Below are 24,303 nucleotides of genomic sequence, written 5' to 3'. Positions count from 1 at the left end.
AAGGGCATCGCACCCTTTAGTCCCGGTTCGTGTCTCAAATTGGGACTAAAGGTCTTATTTGAACCGGGACTAATGCCTTTAGCCGCTCGAATCGGGACTAATGCTTACATTAGTCCCGGTTTGTAATGCAACCGGGACTAATGTGTATATTGAGCTGTGACCAAATCTCTGGTTTCTACTAATGCATGGCGTTAGGCTAGGACAGGATAACTCCATCTCACATCACACAATTATGGAACAATTGAATAACTACACATCACAGTTAGCTACACAAGGCATGCTCAAATATACTAAAAGGTTGAGTAAATGAAATCAGACTAACACAATGTGGATAGCAAAGCAGGACGGCAGAACACCACACCGGGAGACAAAGGAAGCGGCTCGCGCGCGGGCCTGTGCAGGCAGAGGACACGGCCCGCAAGCCCGCACCTGCCGCGCCTTCAAATACATCGCCTTTGGCGCCCAACGCAACCACCTCAACCAACAGCCTTCCTCGCCGGAGTCCCAAGAAACCAAGAACCCCGGCCCTCCTCTCCCCACCGCGCAGCAGCCCACCGCATCCGCCCTCCGGCGCCGACGACCGATGGACCTATTCCAGGACGGGCACCACGTGCGGCTGCGGAGCCGCGTGCAGGACACCTACCTCCACGCCGCCGACGACGGGGAGAGCGTCACCCTCAGCCAGCTCCGCGCCTCCATGAACGCGGCGTGGGCGGTGCACATCTACAACGGAGAAGACGGCGATGGCTCCGGCGAAATCTCCGGCTTCGTCTCCCGCGCCGGCTCCCGCGCCAGCTCCGGCGTCGTCTCCGTCTCCGGCTCCGGAGACGGCGACGGCGACGGCGACGGCGGAGACGGCGATGGCTCCGACGACGGAGGCGGCCCGTACCTGCTCCTCCACAGCGCCGCCTACGGCCGCTACCTCGCCGCCACGGACAGGCCGGCGCGGCCAGGGCACAACGGCCTCTGCACGGAGCTGCGCGACTACGATCAGCCGGAGGTGGAGGCCATCAAGTGGCGGGCTGTCGGGTCGGGCTTCGCGGACGACGTCGTCCTGCTCCGCCACGGCGACGGCCACTACCTCCGCGGCAACGGCAAGTACCTCCCCTGGAACTCCACCGGCGTCACCGTCGACGACAAGGCCAGCTCCATGATGTACTGGGTCGTCGAGCCCATCCCCTTGAGAGAGGCGGGCATGCCTGCCATTCCTGGCCCGCTTCCGGTGATCTCGCCTGACCCGTTTCTTTCAGTTGCAGTTCTCTAGCTTCTTGCCAAATTTGTGCTTCCTGAGTGAGAGCAGTTCTTGATCTCCCGAACATAACCATGGCTAATGGTTCAACTGCAGACTCGCCCAAGATTCACGCCACGGGTGGCGGAACGGCAGATCAGAGGCGTCGAGCCCATCCCAGAAGAGGCGGGCATGCCTGCCAATCATGGCCCGGTGAGTTCGCCATGACCCGCTTCTTGAATTGCTCCTATCGATTGAGCGAATTGCAGTTGCTGATCGACATGGACTGAACTGCAGGCTCACCCAAGATTCTCCGGCATATTCACTTCTCCCGGACGGCGCATCCGGTTCGTGCGGGCGCTCGAGGACGGGTACTACCCCGAGGAGGTCAACAGCTGGCGCCAGTTCTGGTTCAGGGGGAGGTCCGCGTTCAGCCTGAGAGGCAACCTGGCGGACCTCGTCGTCGTGGACGGCCCGAACATCGCCATGTGCGTCCGAGCGGGCCGCTACGGGAGGCTCACCCCGCTCGTCGTCGACCTGCCCGACGGTGGCTATGGCGGGACCCTCGAGATCGTCGTCTTCCTGGCCGGGACCCTTGGTGAGTGAGAGCATTTGTTATCCACGACGTTCACACTTTGGTATAGTGTTTACTGAAACTGCTGTGGTCTGAAGAACAGTTTACTGAATTTGTTCTAGTCTGAAAAACAGTTATCTGAATCTGTTCAAGTCTGAAACTGTTAGTGTGAGGTGTCTGCAACTGTTGCAATCTTGTAGATAAGTAAAAGATGATCTGAAATTGAAACCCCAAATCAGATGATTCACAATTAGATGATCTGAATCTATTAAACAGTTTCAGATAACTGTTGTAATCTTGTAGATAAGTATTTGATATCACAGAAGATGGTGATATCAGTTTGATTTAGCCCATTTTAGTTGCGTTGAATAACCTGTCAACAAAATTCAGGCTCCAACAGTGGGAACTAAAATCTTGTTTCTGCACATGATTTGTATTCAGGTTTCAGTTTGTCTAATTCACATCTAGATGTTTTTTAAGGATGTCACATCTAACCTCCCACAAGTATATAATGCATCAACAAGAAACAAAAAAAACTAGGACAAAAAAATAGACCACAAACAGAGTGAAAATCACATCTAGATGTGTCCTAGACAGACCCTTCAGGTTTTGTACATGACCTGTAATATTGTGATACATTCTGTTACAACCTAGGAGTTGTCTGAAACTGGTGTAATCCAGTAGAAAAGTAAAAGTAGTTGGTTGAAAACTGTAGGTGTCATGTGGATTTATCAAAGCTAGTTGGACATTTCTGTTCTTGATTCAGATAATTCAGTTCGTCCATTCCATATGTTTGCCGCTAGTAGAAATTATAGAAGCTAAAAGGCCAAATCAATTTCAGTCATCTCATTTCACTTACTTTAGTGAACAGATGTTGGTGTACATACTATTTTTCTGCATTAACATGATATTTGGAGTCTTACTTTCTGTTTGTCGTGCATGGAAAAAGGATATTATGATATGTTTTGTTCAGACTTGGGAGTTGTCTGAAACTGTTGTAGTCTGGTAGAAAAGTAAAAGTAATTGGATGGAAACAGTAGGTGCCATGTGGATTTATCAAGCTACTTGCACATTTATGTCCTTGATACATATATAATTTAATTTTTCCATTTTGTAACATCTGACGCCAGTAGAAATTATGGAAGCTAAAAAGCCAAATCAAGTCAGTCATCTCATTACACCTTTGCAGAGAAGATACTAATTTTCTAACCTGTGAATAAAATTCAGGTGGTACCTTACAATAGTGTATAAAATCTGTAGTTCCTTGCACATTACATTGCTTCAGTTTGTTTTCTTCTTGATCTTGTTATTGATTATTGGTCTGCCGCCTAACTCGCTCATAATTTCTGCTAATTCAGGCTACGATGCGCTGCGATACCCGGATATCGATGCACAGTAGAGGAACATCAGAGCGGGAGTCCCGACAGTTCACCTGTTCACAAGTTTCGCTGCCTCGGATATGATGGCTTCAACTTTTGCCTATAGATGGATAGATACAGATTCAGAAAACTCAGCAGCTCTAGAACTACTGAAAGTGTTGCGACCAATGGCTGAACAGTTTTGTAGTGATGCTGGAACGTAGTAGCCCTATATAGCCCTATAGATGGATAGATACAGATTCAGAAAACTCAGCAGCTCTAGAACTACTGAAAGTGTTGCGACCAATGGCTGAACAGTTTTGTAGTGATGCTGGAATGTAGTAGCCCTTCTGACATTCATCGTGTGATGTGATTGCCACGGCTTCGTAGACAAAGCGTTTCAATGTAGGGTACTTGCAATGAGTTGATGGTCCTGCAATTTTTTTGGATCATGCATTTCGCGTAACTAGAAAATGCAGTAGCTTTTGCAATTAGCTGATCATGTTTTTTCGTTCCTTTTAGAAATGAAGAATGCAGAATGCAGTAGGTTGTTCCTTTGAGCTGTTGATCATGTTTATCGTTCTACTGTTTTGTGTCTTTTTACCGAAAAAGGGGTTCCCCCCCCCCCTTTGTATTCGAAAGCAACCAACACCGATACAGGATCGCTGGGGCGAACAGCACAACAAGCTCAAAAGAAAAAAGAAGAAGAAGCAAATGCCAACAACGACAGCTCGACAGAGCGCGGATGACCCGCCACCGCTACGCCCACCAGCGACAACCCACTACAACCCGAGGCTCCGGACCACCACGTACAAAACAGCGCCTCCAAGAAGGAAAGCGACGCCGACAACGCTGCTGCCCGGACATGTCCTAGGGTTTTCCCGGCACGCGGAGGGAGGTGGGGGATGGATATCACCGACACTCTCCAGGAAGGAATGGTGGCACCCGCAGGTGTCACCGCATCGGGGCCAAAGACCAGCAAGGATTTCTCCCATACTCCAATTCCCATCGCCCAATGGACCGGAGCCGGCCAGCCAGACCGCCGCCCACCACCATGCGCCATCACGGTTGCGCCGTCACCCATGCCACCTCACTGCGAACACCACCGCGAGGCCAAGAGGACCGGAGAGAAGCGTCCCGCGGAGGGAGAAGCAGCACCGAAGCCGAACGAGAGGAAACCACCTCCACTGCCGTCGTGCGGGAGGCCAGAGCCTCTGGCACCGTCGTGGTAGCCGTTCGGACGCGGCAGCAGGGCATGCCAGGCCACCCCTGGCCCGGCCAGGCCCGAAACGGGCCCGCTAAGCCCCGCCGCCACGCTGCAGCAAGCCGGCGATGGCGCCGCCAGCACCCTGCCGCTCATCGCCTCTCCCCCGCCTCCCGGAAGCCATGAAGCAGACCCACCCCGCTGCCGCCCCGCCCAGGCCCAGATGGGGCCCGAAGGGCCCAGATCTGGGCCGAGCGGGCGCCGCTAGACCGCACCGCCACGTCTCCCTGCCGCCAACGGCGACGCCACCATCCAGAAGTCCGCCCCCGCTCGCGCCAGGAGCCCCCGTCGCCGTGCTGGACCGCCGCCGCCTAGAAGCACCACCCGGGGTCGCCCCGTCCCGCGCCGGCGGACACCCGAGAGGGGAAAAGCCAGGGGGCCGCCGCCACCAGCGTCGCTCGGGCCAGGCCCGCAGCGGGCGCCGGCGACGGCGGCAGAGAGGAAGGGGACGGGAGAGGCGTGCGGAGGAGAAGGCTGGGCGCGGCCGGCCACCCGCGGGGGCGGCGCGGTCGCGGGAGAGGAGAGGGGTTGGGTTATCGCGCATGTTGCTTTTAGCGTCTTTGCGTCTTTTTAGAGTCCTTAACTTGGACTTAAAGCAACAAATGTTTTATGCTAGAATAGTCTGAAGCTTCAACAAGAAATAGCCCCTAGTGCCAGATTGGCCTGGCTCTTTCTCAAAGACAATTTTGGACCCGTAAACAAATGGGTAAACACTGTCGGATCATCTGAACCTAGATCATTAGGAGAAGGAAAATTTGTATCAAGTGCCACATCACCAAAGCACAGTCTGGGGATTTCTTCAGTTTGCTGGTTCACAACAACTTACACCTTCTCTGCTAGGCAAAACCAAAAGGTCAAAAATATGCCATGAACTGCTTATATATAGCCATAACTGACACATAATATAATTTTTTTCTCAACAAGTTTATGTGCTCCTGTTTCCAAGTGCTCCTTTTTATGCAAAACAATCAACACTCAAATCCCACTGCAACAAAAAATAGCTTTTGTCCTAACACGTGCAGGCAACTACTTACAACCCTACTACCACCGGCCTCCTCGCATCTCCCCTCCCCCTCACGTCGCCTCCCCTCGGGCGGCGCCAGGGGCCCCAGATCCCACGCCGCCAGCCCCTCCCCGCTCCTCCATCCCCAGCCGCCGCTGCCGTCGGGGCCTTGCACTGCAGATCCAGGGCGGGTGGTCGCCGCGGCAGATCCTGTGAGGCAGAGGCAGCGTCTCATGTGGGGAGGTCGAGGCGCAGTCAGGGCAGCGCCCCTGTTGCGCGGCGGCGATGGGAACCTACATGGCTGGCGGTGTGGCGGTCGCAGGCGCATGAGTGGCTCCGATGGTTGCGGATCTGGCGCCCTGTCCAGTTCCGTCTCGGTACGGCCTTGGCCGGCCGGTGAGGGGTGACTGGAGGCTCCCTGCCGGCGTGCCGACAACGGCCCTCGTCTCCATGGCGAGGCTCCGTTCGGTTCCAGCCAGCTACGAGGTTGGGGGATGTGACTTCCGGTGAAAATCGCGCTGAGACTTCGGTCATGGAGAACGATGGCGGCGTCTATGATGTCGTTCCCTTCTCGAGGCATCGTTGTTGCAGGTCGTGGCACCCCACTCGTGATGCTCCGGGGGAAATCCTAGATTTGGATCTACTGGATCGGACGATGATGGTACCTTTGATGTCGTTCCCTCCTGAGGGCATTGTTTTGGAGCAAGTGTTAGTTGGACGGGACAAGCGGAAGAGTGGTGTCTCATCCACCGCAAGGCCGACGGTGGATCCCGGTGGCATGGTGTGTCGGAGGTTCGGCGACGGGCGCGTGTGGACGGATACGTGCAGGATGGTGGAGTTGTCTGGCGTCGTGGTGGTGTCGATGGCAGGCCAGGCAAGGTCGATGGGTCAGTTTCTGCTCTAGAGATGGACCGGTGGAAGATGGCGGCGGCAGCCTCTGAGAGTGCGTCGGTCCAGTATGGGACCCAGTCCCGGTGTGTGGCTGGGTTGGGGCATCCGGCTTTAGATGTTAGGGTTTGGTGCAATGTCCGTATGGTATTAGGCCCGGTTATTTGGCACACTTTCATCAATGCGATAGGAGTAGCAACAGGTGTTGCCTAGATGATGGCTCCAGGCTGACTGATGTATTATTTTGTATGGGCTTTGTGAATAATTAATAAGATGACTGCATGCATCGTCCAGATGCAGAGGCCGGGGGTCTATCCTCCTTTAAAAAAACGTGCAGGGTTCATGAGTTCGTCGTCAACTGTTGTTGCGCATGCATTTGAGATATCATTTTTTTTTCCAAGTTCTCATGTTGTTGCTCATACATCTGCTCCACTAACCTCTTCCTTCCCCTGCCTCTTCTCCCACTCGATTGGGCAGTTTGTTGGCAGATGTTGTGCGTTTCAATATTGAATCTAACCTGCATAATCGCCTAACCTCTGTTGTTGTTTCAGAATTGGTATCTTTAGTGTCTTTATTGCTGGATGTCATGCCTTCGGCTACAGGTGACTAGGATGCTCGCTTTTTCATCGGGGCCTAGACTTCTCCACAACAGAGTAGCCCATGTATTAGCAAGTATGGACATTCCATGACTATGTATGAGGTGTTAAGCGTAGAACATGTAACCCTTGATGTACAAGTGTTAGTGGCGAGTGAGTCAGCTTCGTCCACAGAGTAATGCAAACGGGTGGATTCGTTTAAAAAAAAGCTAGTTCTCAAGGTTTAATAGGCCAGGGAAGTTTGGTGCACTCACCACATGAAGCATTTGGATACACAACAACTCGACCAGTGGCGGAGCCAGAATTTTTGTGGAGCCTGGACAAGTTGAGACTATGTGTATAATCTTGAAATAAAAAATCAGGTATTTCGATACACAACATATAATATTACCACCAAACTTTCAAATCACAAATCTTCATTAATAATGAAGTGAAAACATAGCCATAATTGTCATACAAAATTAAATTTTAAAGTGAGCTAATATATCAATATCCACTTCATAGACCAAATAAAGTTGAGACATGACAACAAAAGATACATAACCAACCTTGCATAGAGGCAAACTCACCATGTTGCCAACAAATTAAAGCTATCCATACCATATGTCACCAAATGTGATTGTGCAATTTCTTCCACCGCGATCAAAAGCATCTCTCACTTGTTCATTTTTGCCAAAAGAAAAACATAAAATGAATCTTGCATAGAGGCAAACTCGCCATGTTGCCAAATTCCTAGAAGGCACTAAAATATAAAAAAAGATTCGCAATTAAAATAAATTAAGTTGTGAGATGTGAATATACTCAAAATCGAAAGCTTGCAAGAATAGAGATGGTCGGAAGGAACAGTACCAACAGTGCACTAAAGAAAATCACGAGGCAAATGCCCCTTCTGAGAGCTCATTGCGGTAAACTTCCAAATTCAGTATGAGGAAATTTAGACAAATCTGGTTGCATTGGGCCCTTCAATACATATGCTCTTCTTAGTTGGTCTTGAATATTAGGTGGATACTCAAAAAATTGTTTCTTCTTTCATGAATCACCCTCAATCTCATTTGGATTAAAGTCATTGGCAATGTTACGAGGTGGTTGTGCCTCCACTTCTATTTCATGTTGCACACCATTCACATTTCACATTTTCAATGTTTGCTCGACCTCCTCATATATGAAATTTAATGGTAAAGTTTGAAGTTAGTTGTTAAACAAGTAAATAATAAATGAGCTACAAGAAGTAACAAGTTCACAGTACTAAACTACTTGCATCAAAGAAATATTGCATTCCGAGTAAGCAACTAGAAAGTAATAAATACTGCATGAATACAAGTTGCCCTCTTCTTATATACTTCGATTTTCTAGTTTCCAGCAGCGAACAAAGAAAATTTATCTCTAGTCACGAATTCATGATCGTTCCCAATGAAAAATTCCCTAAATTTAAGATAGGGTTAAACGAACATGACAAACAAATTTCTCCAATACAAATCAGATGTACAAAACATTTGCTAGTTATTTAGTTCTACTACAGATTAATTGCCTGAAATAAATACTTATACATGAGAAAAATTATATGAGGATCAAAACTTTCGGAGGCCCTGACCTGAAAATAAGCACAGAGTAATCTGTAATCTGTTTTCTTTTCTCTACTTAGAGAAATGCAATGAGATGTGAGCTGGCGCACGAAGCTCTCCTTCCAATTAATTTTGCAAGAACAAATTATTCAGAGACGAGGGATCCCTAGCCGGCTAACCCTAATTCTGATGGAGGATTATCTGTTTCTTACCGAACGAAGCCGAATGAGAGGAAGGAGGGGGTTGAGGGACGACCGGACGAGTAGACTTCCTGGTGCGCCTTGCGTCCGTTTGCCGCCGGCCGTGGGTCTAGCCGTCTAGGGCTTTAGCGCCAGCCGCCAGTCCCTACGCTCGCCGCTTGTGTGGAAACGAAGAGACAATGAGTTTTAGCGATCGAGCGTACATCCCACGTATTCCCTCGCGTGTCTTCTATATCCGCATGGGCTGCAGACTGCTGTTGGGCCGTGAAAATATGAGAATCGAAGGCCCAATTGATTTTTGCCCGGGTAAACAAGCTACTGAACATGTTTAGCGCTTCATTAATTTGGATCGATCGCTGCTGTCGAGGCCTAGCGAGCCCGGGCAAGTGCCCAGGGTCGCTGGGCGGTGGCTCCGCCACTGAACTCGACAATCACTTATATTCATGCATTTGCTAGTTTCCATGCTCATGCATCCCATGTATATATTATTTGTGTTTGCAGTAAAATAATATGAGCTCACATAAATCCGAGGCATGGTCTCTCTACCTGAACTTTTCACACATCGACATTCCGACAATGCTTCGGGAGAAGAAGAACCATACACATGTGTTGAATTTAGCTAAACTATTTTGAAGAGCCTAAGTGAGTCACCCACCAGAGTGCTCCCATATGGCGTGTGACGCGCTGGCGAACATGCCAGCGCGCACCCCTCCGCTCCCGTGCGTCCCTAGTGGGCCAGCCCATGAGCGGGGCTGAACGCCCCAGTTTTTTTAGTTTGTTTTTATTATTATTTTTGCTTCTCGTTTTTCTTCAAAATAATTCGTAATTTAGAAAAGTTGAAAATTTCAAAAAGTGAATTTTGAAAACAATGTTCGTAATTTCAAAATAATGAACATTTTTTAAATTTTAATGATTTTTTTATTTTGACGAACAAATTTATATGAACATTTTTTAATAATGGTGTACATTTTTAAAATTTCATGAACAAAATTTGAATATGACGAACATTTTTTAACTTGATGAACAAATTTTGTATTCAAGAATATTTTTCTGAAAAAATGGATGAACAACTTTTGAATTTTATAAACAAATTTTGAAATCGACGAACAATTTTTGAATTTGATAAACAAATTTTGAATTTGATGAACAATTTTGAAATCAATGAACAAATTTCGAATTTGATAAGTATTTTTTGAATATGATGAGCAAATTTTGAATATTGATGAACATTTTTTCAATTTGATGAACAAAAAAGGAATTTTATGAACACTTTTTGAATCGTTGAGCATTGTTACACATTGACGAACATTTTCTGAATTTGATAAAAAAATGTTCACAAATTTGGAAAGAAAATAAAAAAATAAAAAAGGAAAGAGAAAATAAAAAAAGAAAAGAGAAAGAAAAGGAAAAAGAAAAAGAAAAAGAGAACTAACAAAAAACGAAAAGAAAATAAATAGGATATGGGCCGGCACATACGAACGTCCAGCGTGCCAGGGGTGCGTGCCAGGTCGCTCGGCGGCGCCCTATGCGCCATATAGGAACCCGAGAAATCACTAATTAAGGAGTACTCGTTATAAAGATCACTCCCCCACCTTCCAAGTTGCGACAAGTGGCACGTTGTATGTACGTCATTTGTCGTAACTTGGGTGTTTTCCTTTTTCTCGTAGATCCATTTATTCAAAACAACTTATCTTTTAAACTGTGCGTCTAAATCTTGAACCGTTTTCATCGTTGGATTCCTCGCGTCGAGATTTTCAAAACTAAATCCCATGTTGATAGTTTTTCACGAACTTTTTTTCTCAAAAAAAATCGAACAAAAAACCGACCCGGGAGCACGGGTTTTTTCCCTTTCCGAAAGAGGCACGCACATGCCTGTCGTGAAAGCACAACCGTACCTCTCGCGGAAAGAAAAAACAGAAAATACGTTTTTTTTCATTTCCGAGAGGCACGACAGTGATTCTCGCGAAAGTATAATCGTGCCTCTCATGAAAGCAAAACCGTGTCTCTCACGGAAGGAAAAAAAGCATTTTTTTTCCTGTTTCCGAGAGACACGGGCGTAACTCCCGCGAAAGCACAACCGTACATCTCGTGAAAGTAAAATCGTGCCTCTCGCGAAAGAAAAAAACAGAAAACGTGTTTCCTTTTCCTTTTTTGAAAGGCACATGATATTGCAAGTTTAATAGAATAAACCGCATCTATAATACATAAATAGTTGATCCCCACTAAGTCTAATTCTCTCAACATGCAGCCCTTCACATCACCAAATGTGCCACGTTATCATCCACTAAAACTATTTTGTAGCACATGCATACCCCAATTTAATTGTTCCATCTCCAATAGTCCAACATACATGCATACTCTTTGTTCACATGTAGTTACTTTTGAAAATAATAGCTTTTGATTTAGATCATTTTATTCGTATAGAACATATTTCAAATTAATCTTAAAAATCCCGCAGCAACGCGCGGCGGGGAAAATCATTTAGTGGTTACAATTTAGGCTCCCCACAATAACACAAATGCAAGTATTTATTAAATGGGGCAGAGGACACGGCCCGCAAGCCCGCACCTGCTGCGCCTTGAAATACATCGCCTTTGGCGCCCAACGCAACCGCCTCAACCAACAGCTTTCCTCGCCGGCCGGAGTCCCAAGAAACCAAGAACCCCTCGCCCTCTCTCCACCGCGCAGCGCCCACCGCCTCAGCTCTCCGGCGCCGGCGACCGATGGACCTGTTCCACGACGGGCACCACGTGCGGCTGCGGAACCTCGTGCAGCGCACCTACCTCCACGCCGCCGACGACGGGGTGGGCGTCACGCTCCATGAGCGCCGCGCGTCCATGAACGCGGCGTGGGCGGTGCACATCTACCACGGCGGAGACGGCGATGGCGACGGTGACGGCCAGCGCCTGCTCCTCCACAGCGCCGCCTACGGCCGCTACCTCGCCGCCGCGGCCAGGCCGGCACGGCTCGGCCACAGAGGCCTCCGCGCGGAGCTGAGAGACTACGACCTTCCGGAGGTGGAGGCCATCATGTGGCGGGCCGTCGGGTCGGGCTTCGAGGACGACGTCGTCCTGCTCCGCCACGTCGGCGGCCGCTACCTCCGCGCCAACGGCAAGTACCTCCCCTGGAACTCCTCCGGCGTCAGCGTCGACGACGACGCCAGCCCCATGATGTACTGGGTCGTCGAGCCCATCCCCGTCAGAGAGGCGGGCATGCCTGACATTCCTGGTCCGCTTCCGGTGAGCTCGCCATGACCCGCTTCTTGAATTTCTTTCGGTGATTGCGATTGTGTTATGAGTAGTTTCTCTCAGCTTCTTGCCAAATTTGTGCTTGCTGAGTGAGTGAGATGGTTAATGGTTCAACTGCGGACTCGCCCAAGATGCCTCTCCGCCATATTCGGTTCTCCCAGACGGCATATCCTGTTCGTGCGGGCGCTCGAGGAGGTCGACGGCTGGCGCCTGTTTTTGTTCAAGGGGAGGTCCGTGTTCCGCCTGAGGGACGACCTGGCGTTCCGCGTCGCTGCCGGCGTGGACGACCCGAACATCGCCATGTGCGTCCGAGCGGGCCGCTACGGGAGGCTGACCCCGCTCGTCGTCGACCTGCCCCATGGCGGCTACGGCGACGGCGAGATCCTCGAGATTGTCGTCTTCCTGGCCGGGACCCCTGGTGAGAGCCTCTCTCCATGCCCCTACATATTTCCTAATGGTGGCAACAAGTGAAAACCGGTATTCTTTTGGGGTTTATTTTAGCTTACTAAAGCAGTTACAATCTGACAAACAGGTTACTGAAACTGTTGTGGTCTGAAAAACAGTTATTGAAATTGTCTGTTTTTTAGATTCATTTACTGAAACTGTTTTAGTCTGAAAAACAGTTAACTGAAACTGTTAGGTGTCTGCAACTGCTGCAATCTTGTACTAGTAGATAAGTAAAAGATGGTCTGAAATTGAAACCGCAAATCAGTTGATTCATCTCTTTTCAGCCTTAGCAGAGAAGATGGTGATGATATCCGTTTGATTTAGCCCCTTTTTACTTGTCTTGAATAGCCTGTGAACAAAATTCAGGTTCCAACAGTGGTAAATCAAATCTTGTTTCTGCACATGGCCTGTAATATTGTGATACATTCTGTTAGAACCTGGGTGTAGTCATGTAGAAAAGTTAAAGTAGTTGGATGGAAATTGTAGGTGCCATGTGGATTCATCAAAGCTAGTTGGACATTTCTCTTCTTGATTCAGATAACTCCGTTCGTCCATTCCATATGTTTGGCGCTAGTAGAAATTATGGAAGCTAAAAGGCCAACTCAATTTCGGTCATCTCATTTCACCTTTTGCAGAGAAGATACTAATTTCTAACCTGTGAATAAAATTCAGGTAGTACCTTACAACCTTTAGTTCCTTGCACATTACATTGTTTCAGGTTGTTTCTTCTTGATCTTGTTATTGATTATTGGTCAGCCGCCTAACTCGCTCATAATTTCTGCTAATTCAGGCTACGATGCGCTGCGATACCCGGATGTCAATGCACAGTAGAGGAAGATCAGAGTGGGAGTCCCGACAGTTCACCTGTTCACAAGTTTCGCTGCCTCGGATATGATGGCGTCAACTTTTGCCTATAGATGGATAAATACAGATTCAGAAAACTCAGCAGGTCTCGATTCAGAACTACTGAAAGTGTTGCGACCAATGGCTGAACAATTTTATAGTGATGCTGGAATGTAGTACCTCCTCTAACATTCATGATAGGATTGCCATGGCTTCATAGACAAAGCGTTTCACCGTAGGGTACTTGCAATAAGTTGATGGTCCTGCAATATTTTTGGATCGTGCATTTCACATAACTGGAAAATGCAGTAGCTTTTGCAATGAGCTGATGGTCCTTCATTCCTTTTAGAAATGAAGAATGCAGAATGCAGTGGGTTCTTCCTGTGAGCTATTGATCATGTTTTTCGTTTTGCTGTTTTCTGTGTTTTTAGAGTCCTTAACTCCTGGCCTTAAAGCAGAAAAGGCCTTATGATAGAATAGTACAAAGCTTTAAAAAATAAATACGGAAATGTTAACGCCCACACGTGTGGGCGTTGACCATCTCGACCGCACGCATCCATCACCGTCCAGTACTATATGCACGAATCTTGACACAATCTGGCTAATTTTCTGTGCCACGTAGGACAAGGCGTGTGTGTGGTGTGTGACATAGTTCGCCCACACATCCGTTTTACCACACGAAGAGGCCGGTGTGTGGACGTTTAGCAGTTCACCCACACATCAGTTTTCAGTCACGCACAAGGGCTGGTGTGTGGGCATTTGCCATCTCGCTCACACGCCCGTCTCCTCTCCCACACGTAAGCTGCTAGTTGCCATGTGTTTTTGCAGCGCACATGGCAACTGTCTCTAGTGTGCTTTATAAGTAGGTGGCAACTCTCTTTTTTTACCCGAGTTGCCATGTGTTTTTGCAGGGTACACGGCAACTGCCTAGTGTGCACGTAAGCAGATGGCAACTGTCTTTTACCGAGTTGCCATGTGTTTTTGCATGGTACATGGCAACTGCCCCAACGTGCACGTACATGGCAACTGCCCTAACGTGCACGTGAGCAGATGGCAACTCTTCCTTTTTACATGACAACTGCCCTAGTATGCTTGTGATCACATGGCAACTCTCTCAACTGCCCAGTGTTAGTATGTGGCAACTCCTAAATTTATGAAATCATGGCAACTACATTAGATCAGACCATACATGGCAATTGCAGTTGAGCAACCATGGCAACTGCAGTTGTCCGACATGGCAACCGTAGTTCAGCGACATGGCAACTGCAGATAAACAAACATGGACGAGGGTCTGGACCATGGCAACTGCGGGCGCGCGATGGGCGTCACGCGTTGCGTGCGGGACCAGAAGGGTACGGGGCCTGACATACGGGCGTATGGACGTTATCAACTTCGCCCACACGCACGCGTATGAAAGGGTTCAGGAGGGAAAAAAAGATGTGTGTGGGCATTAATTGTTTTGCCCACACATAGGTGTGTGGGCTGGTTGCTGTCCATACCACACGAGGCGTGTGGCACAACTATCCGATACACCACACGTGTGGCAGTTATGGGGACTCAATAAATAACCTGAATCCTTGCAAAATCTGTCAAACACCTAGTGCCAGATTGGCCTTGCTATTTCAAAAGACAATTTTAGACCCGTAAACAAATGGGTAAACATTGTCGGGTCATCTGAACCTAGATAATTAGGAGAAGCGAATTTTGTATCGAGCGACACATCACCAAAGCACAGTTCGGGGATTTCACTATTTGCAGGCTCATAACTTCAGTTTGCTGCTCCAACAGCATACATCTTCTCTGCTAGGCAAAATGAAAAGGAAAAAAATGCCATCAACTGCTTATATATGGTCATAACTGACACATAGTATTTTTTTCACCAGGTTAATCGTACTCATGAGTGTTAAACACATATTCATGTCACGTTGGAGTCCAGACTTGGCGCGCAAGGAGATGTCCAGGAGATAGCAGGGCCGGTCCTGAGATTTCGGGGGCCCGGGGCGAAACTAAAATCCGAGGCCCTTTTATTAGCATACTAGATAATTTTTTTTGCACTACAACGAAGACACTTATTAGCTTACCAAACAGTAAGTCAATAAAACATGGGTTAGTTGAGGCGGTTTTGAGAAAAAAAAATTGTGGAAAAAACCAAATATGAAAGAAAAAAATCAAAATAAGGAGGAGGCATAGGGAGGTTGGACTAAGGACAAACTTAAGACGGAACATTGCGTTCTTTATAAACAGTAGAGATGGTAATAAGTTAATAAAACATTGGGACAGTTGAGGATCAAAGATGGGAGAGAGATAAACAAAAACAGGCGCGAGGACGTAGAAAGGTTAAACGAAGGACAAACGTAATACATAACCTCATTCTTTTAGATAGTATATATAGAGATAGATGAAATAATAAGTATATCAAATATTTTCTTCATACATGAAATGTTACCAAGAACATTTATAGATTACCTTAGATTTTTCTTCAAACATTCCATGATGTCAACATTGACTTCTATATGGTCATCGTCTCTTAATTAGCATTAGTTTTCTCATCCACAACGATCTCTGTGATACTATCAACTCATCAAATAATTTTCTCATCTCTTTTTTCTCACCATCGGACATAGTAGATCTGAAATTTAGAAGAGACAAGTACTAATTAAAAACTTAACACAAGGTCTTATGGAAAAATTCTAGGGCAGAAGATAAGACCAAATCACTAAGACATAAGCTACCTTATTTGAAATCAACGATGGTGTGTATGGCAAGGACCGAGGTAGCCTATGCGCGGTGGGCATTCTGCTGCGTCCACTGGCGGGCGGCAGGCGGCGGCCAGCGCTCAACGCTCGGTGGCTCAGGCGACTTTACAAATCGCGATTAGTGGAGATAGAGACGAGGGCCGGCAATCCATACGCAAACCTAGATCCATCGGATGGATCGATAGTACGTGTGTAATGTACGGTTAGGCTGCCAAAGCACATACTTGCACGGTTCCACGAAGCCCAGTTTGCATTTTTCTTCCCCTCACCCAGCAAGGCCCAGATCACTAACGTACGTATGTATGCAGGCCAGGTAGGAGGGGGCCCCAAGATATTGGGGGCCCGGGGCAGCCGCCCCCCTGCCCCCCCCCCCCCCCCCATCAGGGCCGGCCCTGGGAGATAGACTAGGTTGTTAGACAAGTAGTTCAATATCTTGTAAACCTCTTATCTCTTTATCTTTTCCTCTCCAAGTTGTAATCTTCTCCAACAAACTTGTATGCGCTATTTGCCAGGGAGGTGCACCCCTGCAGCCTATAACATGCAACGCGCCCCCCTCACATCGAGGGTAAGACGCTTTCGCCTATTCGCACATGGTAATCAGAGCCTCCTCTTCCAAAACCCTAGCTGCCATCTAGTGCCAAGCCATGTCTTCCTCTAGCGCCGCTCAATCCAACCTCAGCGGCCAAGTCACGGAGAAGCTCTCCCGGACGAACTACGTCCTGTGGCGAACGCAAGTTACGCCGCAACTGAGGGGAGCCGGGCTCTTCGGCTATGTCGATGGGACCATGCCGGAACCCGCCCGCCTCCTCGTCACCAAGGACAAGGAAGGCAAGGAGACGACCGAGCCCAACCCTCTCCATCCCATCTGGGTGAAGGAGGATCAACAAGTGCTCGGCTACCTCCTCAACAACCTCTCCAAAGAAGTGCAGATCACGGTGACCGCGATCACCACCGCGCACGCTCTCTGGGCGGCGCTCGCAGGCATGTTTTCCTCTCAATCTCTGAGTCGTGTTAACAACATTCGCACTGCTTTGATCAATGCACAGAAGGGCAACCAATCTGTTGCCGCGTACTATGCCTCTATGCGCGGCCTGGCCGATGAACTCGCCGCGGCCGGCAAGCCCATCCAGGATGATGAACTGATCTCCTACCTACTGCACGGGCTGGACATGGACTACCAGCCCCTCGTCTCTGCCCTCGACGCCCGCGTCACGCCGGTCTCTCTCGATGAGCTGTACGCCATGTTGAGCAACTTTGATCAGCGTGTTGCGCAGTTCCATAGCACCGGTGGCGGCTTCAAGTCTTCGGCAAACGCGGCCACCCGCGGGCGCGGCGGGTACTCATCCCGTCACCGTGGTCCTCCTCGACACAAGGGCAAGCAAGGTGGTGGCGGCTCCAGTAACTCCGGCTCCCGCGGCGGGCGCCCTAACTTTAACAACAACAAGGGCCGCCGTGGCGGGGGCGGGAGCGGCAGTGGTGGCTCGGGATGGTCGCGACCCGATGCTGTACGCTGTCAAATCTGCGGCAAGCCTGGCCACTCGGCCAGGGATTGCTGGTATCACTTTGATGAAGATGAAGCTTCCTCGGATGAAGAAGACAAGGTTGCTGCCGCCGCCGACGGATCCTATGGTGTGGATACCAACTGGTATCTCGACAACGGTGCCACAAACCATCTCACGGGCGAGCTCGAGAAGGTGACCCTCCGTGAGAAATATCATGGGAAGGACCAGATCCACACGCCAAGTGGTGCAGGTATGAGGATAAGTCATATAGGTCATTCTGTTATACGTACCCCTTCCCGCAAAATTCACCTTAGAAAAATTCTACATGTTCCTAGGGCCAACAAAAATCTTCTCTCCGTTCATCGTATCACTATTGATAATTATGTGTTCATTGAATTCCACCCTTTCTTCTTTTTGATCAAGGATAAGGCCGCGAGGAAGGTACTCTACCGCGGTAGATGTGTTCGAGGGCTTTACCCGTTGATTCCGGAGTTTAGAAGATCAAATAAACAAGCTTGTGGTGCTACCAAGCTTTCCTCCACACGATGGCACGATCGTTTAGGACATGCATCTTTTTCTTTAGTTGAACGCTTGCTTAAGAAAAATAAGCTCCCGTTTGTTGGTGAGCGACATAGTGAAACTATCTGTGATTCTTGCCAAAGAGCAAAATGTCATCAATTACATTATCCTATATCTACCAGTGTTTCTACTCAACCTCTGCAATTAATTTTCTCTGATGTTTGGGGGCCTGCCCCTACCTCGGTGGGTAGACACACATATTATGTTAGCTTCATTGATGACTACAGCAAATTTTTGGATTTATCTCCTCAAGAAAAGATATGACGTTTTTCAAGTGTTCAAAAAATTTCAAGCACTTGTAGAACATAAGTTTGATAGCAAAATTATTGCTGTCCAATCCGACTGGGGGGGGGGGATATGAGAAGCTCAGTTCCTTCTTTCAAACACTTGGCATATATCACCATGTGTCATGCCCCCACGCTCACCAACAAAATGGATCTGCCAAACGCAAGCATAGGCACATAGTAGAGGTCGGTTTGGCCCTCCTTGCCGGTGCTTCCATGCCCCTAAAATTTTGGGACGAAGCCTTCCTCACGGCCGTTCACATCATCAACATGCTTCCTAGTCGAGTGATCAATAATGAAACACCCACCGAACGGCTTCTTCATATCAAACCAAACTATACATCACTTCGTGTGTTTGGATGCGCCTGTTGGCCCAACCTCCGACCATACAACTCTCGCAAATTAATGTCTCGATCAAAACAATGTGTTTTTCTTGGATATAGCACTCAACACAAGGGGGTCAAGTGTCTAGATGTTTCTACCGGTCGAGTATACATGTCTCATGATGTTGTGTTCGATGAAACTAAATTCCCCTTTGCTGATCTACATCCAAATGCCGGTGCTTTACTTCGGAAAGAAATTCTACTTCTTCCTCCTACCCTAACCGGCCTTGATCTAGGAGAGTATAGCTCTAATGATCCTACTATGACTAACCCTCTCACCACTTTGCCTGAGTTGTATGATGATGCAGGAAGCCATGCTGAAAAAAACGGAGCTGAAAACGATGAAGAAATCTACCCAACAGGGCCATATTTCATGTGCCAGGATTGGGGGAGCAAATCTTCCTTGGGATTAGTTCCCGCAGACCTGGCGGCAGAATCTACCTCGGGATCGCCGCCTGGAGATCCGTCAGGCTGATCCTCCCCGGTCACCGCGCCTTCTGCTGCTCCCACTGCGGCCGACCGCGCGCCAGCGGGTGGACCCGCCTACGCCACGCGACCCATCGCAGCTGGAGGAGACGCCACCTCCGCGCCGCGCTCACCTGGGCCCACGGGCGGGCGTTTCCCCATCCAACCCGTCTGCTACAAGCGGAGGGATCTGCGCCGTCCGACCAACGCGGGCCCCACGTCTGGCGCCAGGGGGAACCGGCGCAATCATTGGCGCATGATGAGCCGGGCCAGGCAGGATCTTCTGTGCCGCATGCGGCTTCTTCACGTGCTCCTGGTGTGTCGCGACGCACAGAGGATCCGGCGCCTGCTCCCAACGCGGCTGTTGCGCCTGATCTTGAATCCGCCTCGGGATCAGCCCCTGCAGTTCAGCCGGGATCTTCTGCGCCACAGCCAACCTCGCCGCGTCGCACTCGTCGCGACGTCTTCAACAAGCGGTAATACAACCTCAAAATTATAAACATATGACAAAGTATGGGATGGTATGTTCCACAGGTGAACCAAGCGAGCCACATACACTTGAAGAAGCACTTAGTGATGGAAACTGGAAGAAAGCAATGAGAGAAGAGTACTCAGCCTTGAAACGAAACAACACATGGCACCTGGTTCCTCCACGGCAAGGTAAAAACCTTATTGATTGCAAGTGGGTATTTAGGATAAAGAGGAAATCCGATGGAACCATTGATCGTTACAAGGCGAGACTTGTAGCAAAAGGATTCAAACAACGGTATGGCATTGATTATGAGGATACCTTTAGTCTAGTTGTAAAAGCTGCCACTATCCGTCTTGTTTTGTCAATTGTTGTCTCTAGGGGCTGGAGTCTCAGGCAGCTAGACGTTCAGAACGCGTTTTTGCATGGTGTTCTGGAAGAGGAAGTGTACATGAAGCAACCTCCTGGGTTCGAAAACAAAAATGCACCTCATAATGTGTGCAAACTTGACAAAGCATTATATGAACTGAAACAGGCTCCTAGAGCATGGTACTCATGTCTGAGTCATAAAATGCAAGCACTTGGCTTTATTCCTTCAAAGTCTGACACCTCCTTGTTCATTTACAACAAATGCAACACTCACATATTTGTTCTCATATATGTTGATGATATTATTGTCACCAGCTCATCTAATGAGTCTATCACAGGACTTTTGAAGGATCTTAGTGCAGAATTTGCTCTTAAGGATCTTGGAGAGTTGCATTATTTTCTAGGGATTGAAGTAAAGAAGCATGAGGATGGACTTCATCTCTCCCAAGAAAAATATGCAACAGATTTGGTAAAAAAAGGCTGGTTTGCAAGGGTGTAAACCTTCACCTACTCCACTGTCCAGTTCAGAGAAGTTGTCTCTTACAGAAGGACAGACCTTGAGTCAGAATGACAGCACAAGGTACAGGAGTTTGGTAGGTGCACTTCAATATCTAACGCTTACAAGGCTTGATATCCCATTTGCTGTCAATAAGGTATGCCAGTTTCTTCATGCACCTACCACAGTTCACTGGACTACTGCAAAGCGTATAGTTAGATATGTCAAAAACACTCTGAGTATTGGTCTGAATTTCAGCAAGTCATCATCCACACTTTTGAGTGCCTTTTCAGATTCTGACTGGGCAGGTTGCTTGGATGACAGACGGTCCACTGGTGGCTTTGCAGTATTTTTTGGTCCTAGTCTAATTTCGTGGTGTGCTAGAAAACAGGCTACTGTCTCTCGCTCTAGTACAAAGGCAGAATACAAAGTATTGGCAAATGCTACAGCTGAGATTATATGGGTGTAATCACTGCTGAAAGAGCTTGGTGTAAAAAGTGCTAAAACTTCATGTTTATGGTGTGATAACCTGGGTGCCACATATTTGTCTGCTAATCCAGTGTTTCATGCTAGGACCAAGCACATTGAAATTGATTTTCACTTTGTCAGAGAACGAGTGGCTCAGAAGAAGCTTGACATACGTTTTGTGCATTCCAAGGATCAGATAGCAGATGGATTCACGAAACCTTTACCCACAAGAAGTTTTGAAGACTTCAAACATAATCTCAACTTGATGAAGTTGTGATTAAGGGAGGGTGTTAAACACATATTCATGTCACGTTGGAGTCCAGACTTGGCGCGCAAGGAGATGTCCAGGAGATAGACTAGGTTGTTAGATAAGTAGTTCAATATCTTGTAAACCTCTTATCTCTTTATCTCTTCCTCTCCAAGTTGTAATCTTCTCCAACAAACTTGTATGCGCTATTTGCTAGGGAGGTGCGCCCCTGCAGCCTATAACATGCAACGCGCCCCCTCACATCGAGGGTAAGACGCTTTCGCCTATTCGCACAATGAGCAGCAAAAATTTGGCGACAAACGTGTTGCCCAGATTCTACTTAGTTAGTACTAAGGTTCATGAACACTGCACCCCCAAACTTGAGAACTTGGGGGAGAAATGCTATCTCAACGAAATGAAGTGTGTGTCACCATAACATCCAGAAAGTATGTTTTTCTAGTACAACTTGATATGTCCAGTAGTACAGCTCCAGCCAATATACAAGATCCCGCAACCAAAATACAAAGACTACCTCTCGGCAGTATATGTCCAGGAGCAAAAACGAGCAAAGAAGACATTTGCAGGTAGTCTTGCTAGCACAAGCATTGTAAATAAACTTATAAGTAAAAACAGAAAAAGTTCACGGATTATGAGAACAAAAAATTGCGGATTTAAAAAAGTTAATTGATTTTGAAAAAAAATACGTATTTGAAATAAGCTTGAAACGAACTTTGTACGTTTGAAAAAAGTTCATTGATTTTTAAATAAAAAACATGAATTAGGAAAAAGTTCATTGATTTGAAAAGAAGTTCACGAATTCAGAGAAAAAGTGGGATTTTGAAAAATTAATCATAGATTGAAAGAACAATTATGGATTTTGAAAAAATAAAGATCACTAATTTGCAAAAAGTTGATCGATTTTGGAAAAAACACGAAATTAAAATATATGGATTTGAAAAAAGACACATCATACGAATTTTCTAATTTAAAAAATATCCATGCATTTTGATAAAAAATAGTAAAAATAAAACGAACAGGAAAAAGGAAAAAGAAAGAAAAAACCGAACAAAAACAGGCCCAGAAAAACCTAAAAAAACTGGGAACAGATCTCTCCCGATGCAAACCTTAGACGGGGCGGCCAATGCAGAACGCCTTCAGGCTTCAGTTAACAAAATACGCATGAACTGCTCCAGATGACGCCGAATAGTAATTGGGAGGATTTGAGCTCCTTCAAGAGCCCCCAAAGGGTCACTTGGGGGGGGGGGGGGGGGGGGGGGGGGGGCCTAGCAGCACGCCACTTAGAGTGCTCTCAACCGCCGTCATGTGTCGCCTATGGACGCTTCCTCCGATTTTTATTTATTTATTATTTTTTCCGTGTGTGTTTTCGGCTTTTTAGATTTTTTTTCAAAACAATTTGGCTTTTCGGTTTTTCATCAGTCTTTCTTAGCTTTTGGAAAAACACATTCATACAAATAAAAAATTGCATAAAAAATGTGATTTTTTCTTCCGCAAGAGGCACGGATTTGCTTCCACGAGAGGCACAGTCGTACATCTTTTCGAAAGGGATAAAAGTGCTTCCGGTTCGGGTTTTTTGTTTGGTTCTTTCATGAATTTTTTTATCAAAACCTGTCAACATGGATCTAGTTTTGAAGATCTCGACGCAAGAAATCCAACAGTGCAAATGATTCGAGATTTGGATGCATGGTTTAAAAGATAAAATGTTTTGAATAAACAAATCTATGAAAAAAGAAAAAAAATCAGGTTGCAACAAGTGATGCAGATGCAGTGCGTAACTTGTCACAGCCTGGGAGTGCGAGTGATCTTTGCAAAGAGTACTCGTTAATTAGTGATTTCGGATTTGAGACGATGCTGCTACCGCTCGTGGCACCCGTGCGACATGGGCCTCGCCCAGCGACCGCAACTAGAGACAGTGACAACACATGTCTACTTTTCAGTACTTCTATTTATTTTTTGTTAGTTTATTTTATTTCAAAAAATAAACGAATAAAAAAGGTTATGAATACAAATATGTTCACACAAATTCAAAATTAGTGAATTTTAAAAATATTCGTGAATTCAGAAAATATTTGTGAATTCAAAAATATAATAGCGGATTCAAGAAATGGACGTAAAAATTCAAAAAATTACCACTGGATTTCAATAAATGCTCACAAAATTCAAAAAATTTCAGGGATTACAATTGTTTTAAATTCAAAAAATTGAGGTTTTTAAGAAAGCTCATGGATTTGAGAAAAAAACGTGATTTTCTAATGTTCACAAATTCAAAAATTCAAAACTTCGTGAGTTTAAAGTGTTCATAAATTTTAAAAAATCAAGAATTTTAAAATAAAAAATAGAAACCACGACATAACAAAAATATTTTAGGAAAACCAATAGGAAAAAAATTTGGCTTAGAAGTTTCGCGATCCTTTCTAAAATCGCTCGTAGGGAACGCTCGGTGTCAAATGATGGGTCAGCCTGCACGCGTAGGCAATGGCTCGCAGAGGCAAAAATCACAAGCTGAGGAGTACTCCTTTCAAAGATTACTTTCACCTTCGAGGTTGTGACAAGTAACGCGCTCCATGCGCATCATTTGTTGCAACCTGAGAGTTTCCCCTTTCTTCATAAATTTGTTTATTTAAAATGTTTTATCTTTTAAACCGTGCGTCAAATCTCAAACCGTTTTCACCGTTGGATTCCTCACATCAAGATCTTTAAAACTAAATCCCATATTAATAGGTTTTGACAAAAAAATTACGAAAAAAACAAACAGGAAGCATGTTTTTTCCTTTTTGGAAGTCATTTCTGAGAGGCACGGTCGTGCCTCTCACGGAAGCAAAAACGTGCCTCTTAGTGAAGCAAAAAAAATTCACGCAAAAAAAGTTTTGATTTTTTTGTCAAAAAGCTAAGAAAGACTGATGGAAAACCAAAAAATTGAAAAAGACGTAAAAAAACCATCTAAAAAGTTGAAAACGCGTGTGAAAAAACAAAATCCAGATGAAGTGCCCAGGGTGCGACATGTGTCGATGGCTGAGAGCACGCCACGCCCAGCGCAAGTGATCATTACGAGGCTC

The 24,303-nt window shown here is 46.8% G+C and overlaps 2 protein-coding genes and 1 pseudogene across 10 annotated transcripts; all 3 read left to right on the top strand.

Annotated features, from left to right (window-relative positions):
* Positions 1–516: 516 nt before the first annotated feature.
* On the top strand, positions 517–3,201 carry LOC125534881 (uncharacterized). Of its 7 annotated transcripts, XM_087539548.1 has the most exons (5): positions 517–757; positions 836–1,249; positions 1,346–1,441; positions 1,526–1,826; positions 3,161–3,201. In XM_087539548.1, exons 1-5 carry the CDS (start codon positions 584–586, stop codon positions 3,199–3,201), a joined length of 1,026 nt encoding a protein of 341 aa, XP_087395674.1. In that variant the 5' UTR covers positions 517–583. The 7 variants fall into 7 exon arrangements, with proteins under 7 accessions (XP_087395674.1, XP_087395678.1, XP_087395680.1 ...); XM_087539552.1 differs by lacking the exon at positions 1,346–1,441 and having other exon boundaries at positions 517–725; positions 843–1,222; XM_087539554.1 differs by lacking the exon at positions 1,346–1,441 and having other exon boundaries at positions 517–740; positions 879–1,222.
* Positions 3,202–11,317: 8,116 nt separating this feature from the next.
* On the top strand, positions 11,318–13,199 carry LOC125534882 (uncharacterized). Of its 3 annotated transcripts, none has more exons than XM_087539547.1 (3): positions 11,318–11,907; positions 12,043–12,339; positions 13,159–13,199. In XM_087539547.1, the coding sequence occupies exons 1-3, from the start codon at positions 11,397–11,399 to the stop codon at positions 13,197–13,199; spliced, it is 849 nt and encodes a 282-aa protein (XP_087395673.1). In that variant the 5' UTR covers positions 11,318–11,396. The 3 variants fall into 3 exon arrangements, with proteins under 3 accessions (XP_087395673.1, XP_087395672.1, XP_048553894.2); XM_087539546.1 differs by having other exon boundaries at positions 11,397–11,911; positions 12,041–12,339; XM_048697937.2 differs by having other exon boundaries at positions 11,397–11,923; positions 12,044–12,339.
* Positions 13,200–17,088: 3,889 nt separating this feature from the next.
* On the top strand, positions 17,089–17,227 carry LOC125541937 (small nucleolar RNA Z247; annotated as a pseudogene).
* The last annotated feature ends 7,076 nt before the right edge of the window (positions 17,228–24,303 follow it).

The sequence above is a fragment of the Triticum urartu genome, chromosome 2A (genome assembly GCF_056163025.1).
Source record: "Triticum urartu cultivar PI428250 chromosome 2A, HENAU_Tu73, whole genome shotgun sequence".
NCBI classification, from domain to species: Eukaryota; Viridiplantae; Streptophyta; class Magnoliopsida; order Poales; family Poaceae; genus Triticum; species Triticum urartu.
This window is presented reverse-complemented; position numbering and strand designations above follow the sequence as displayed.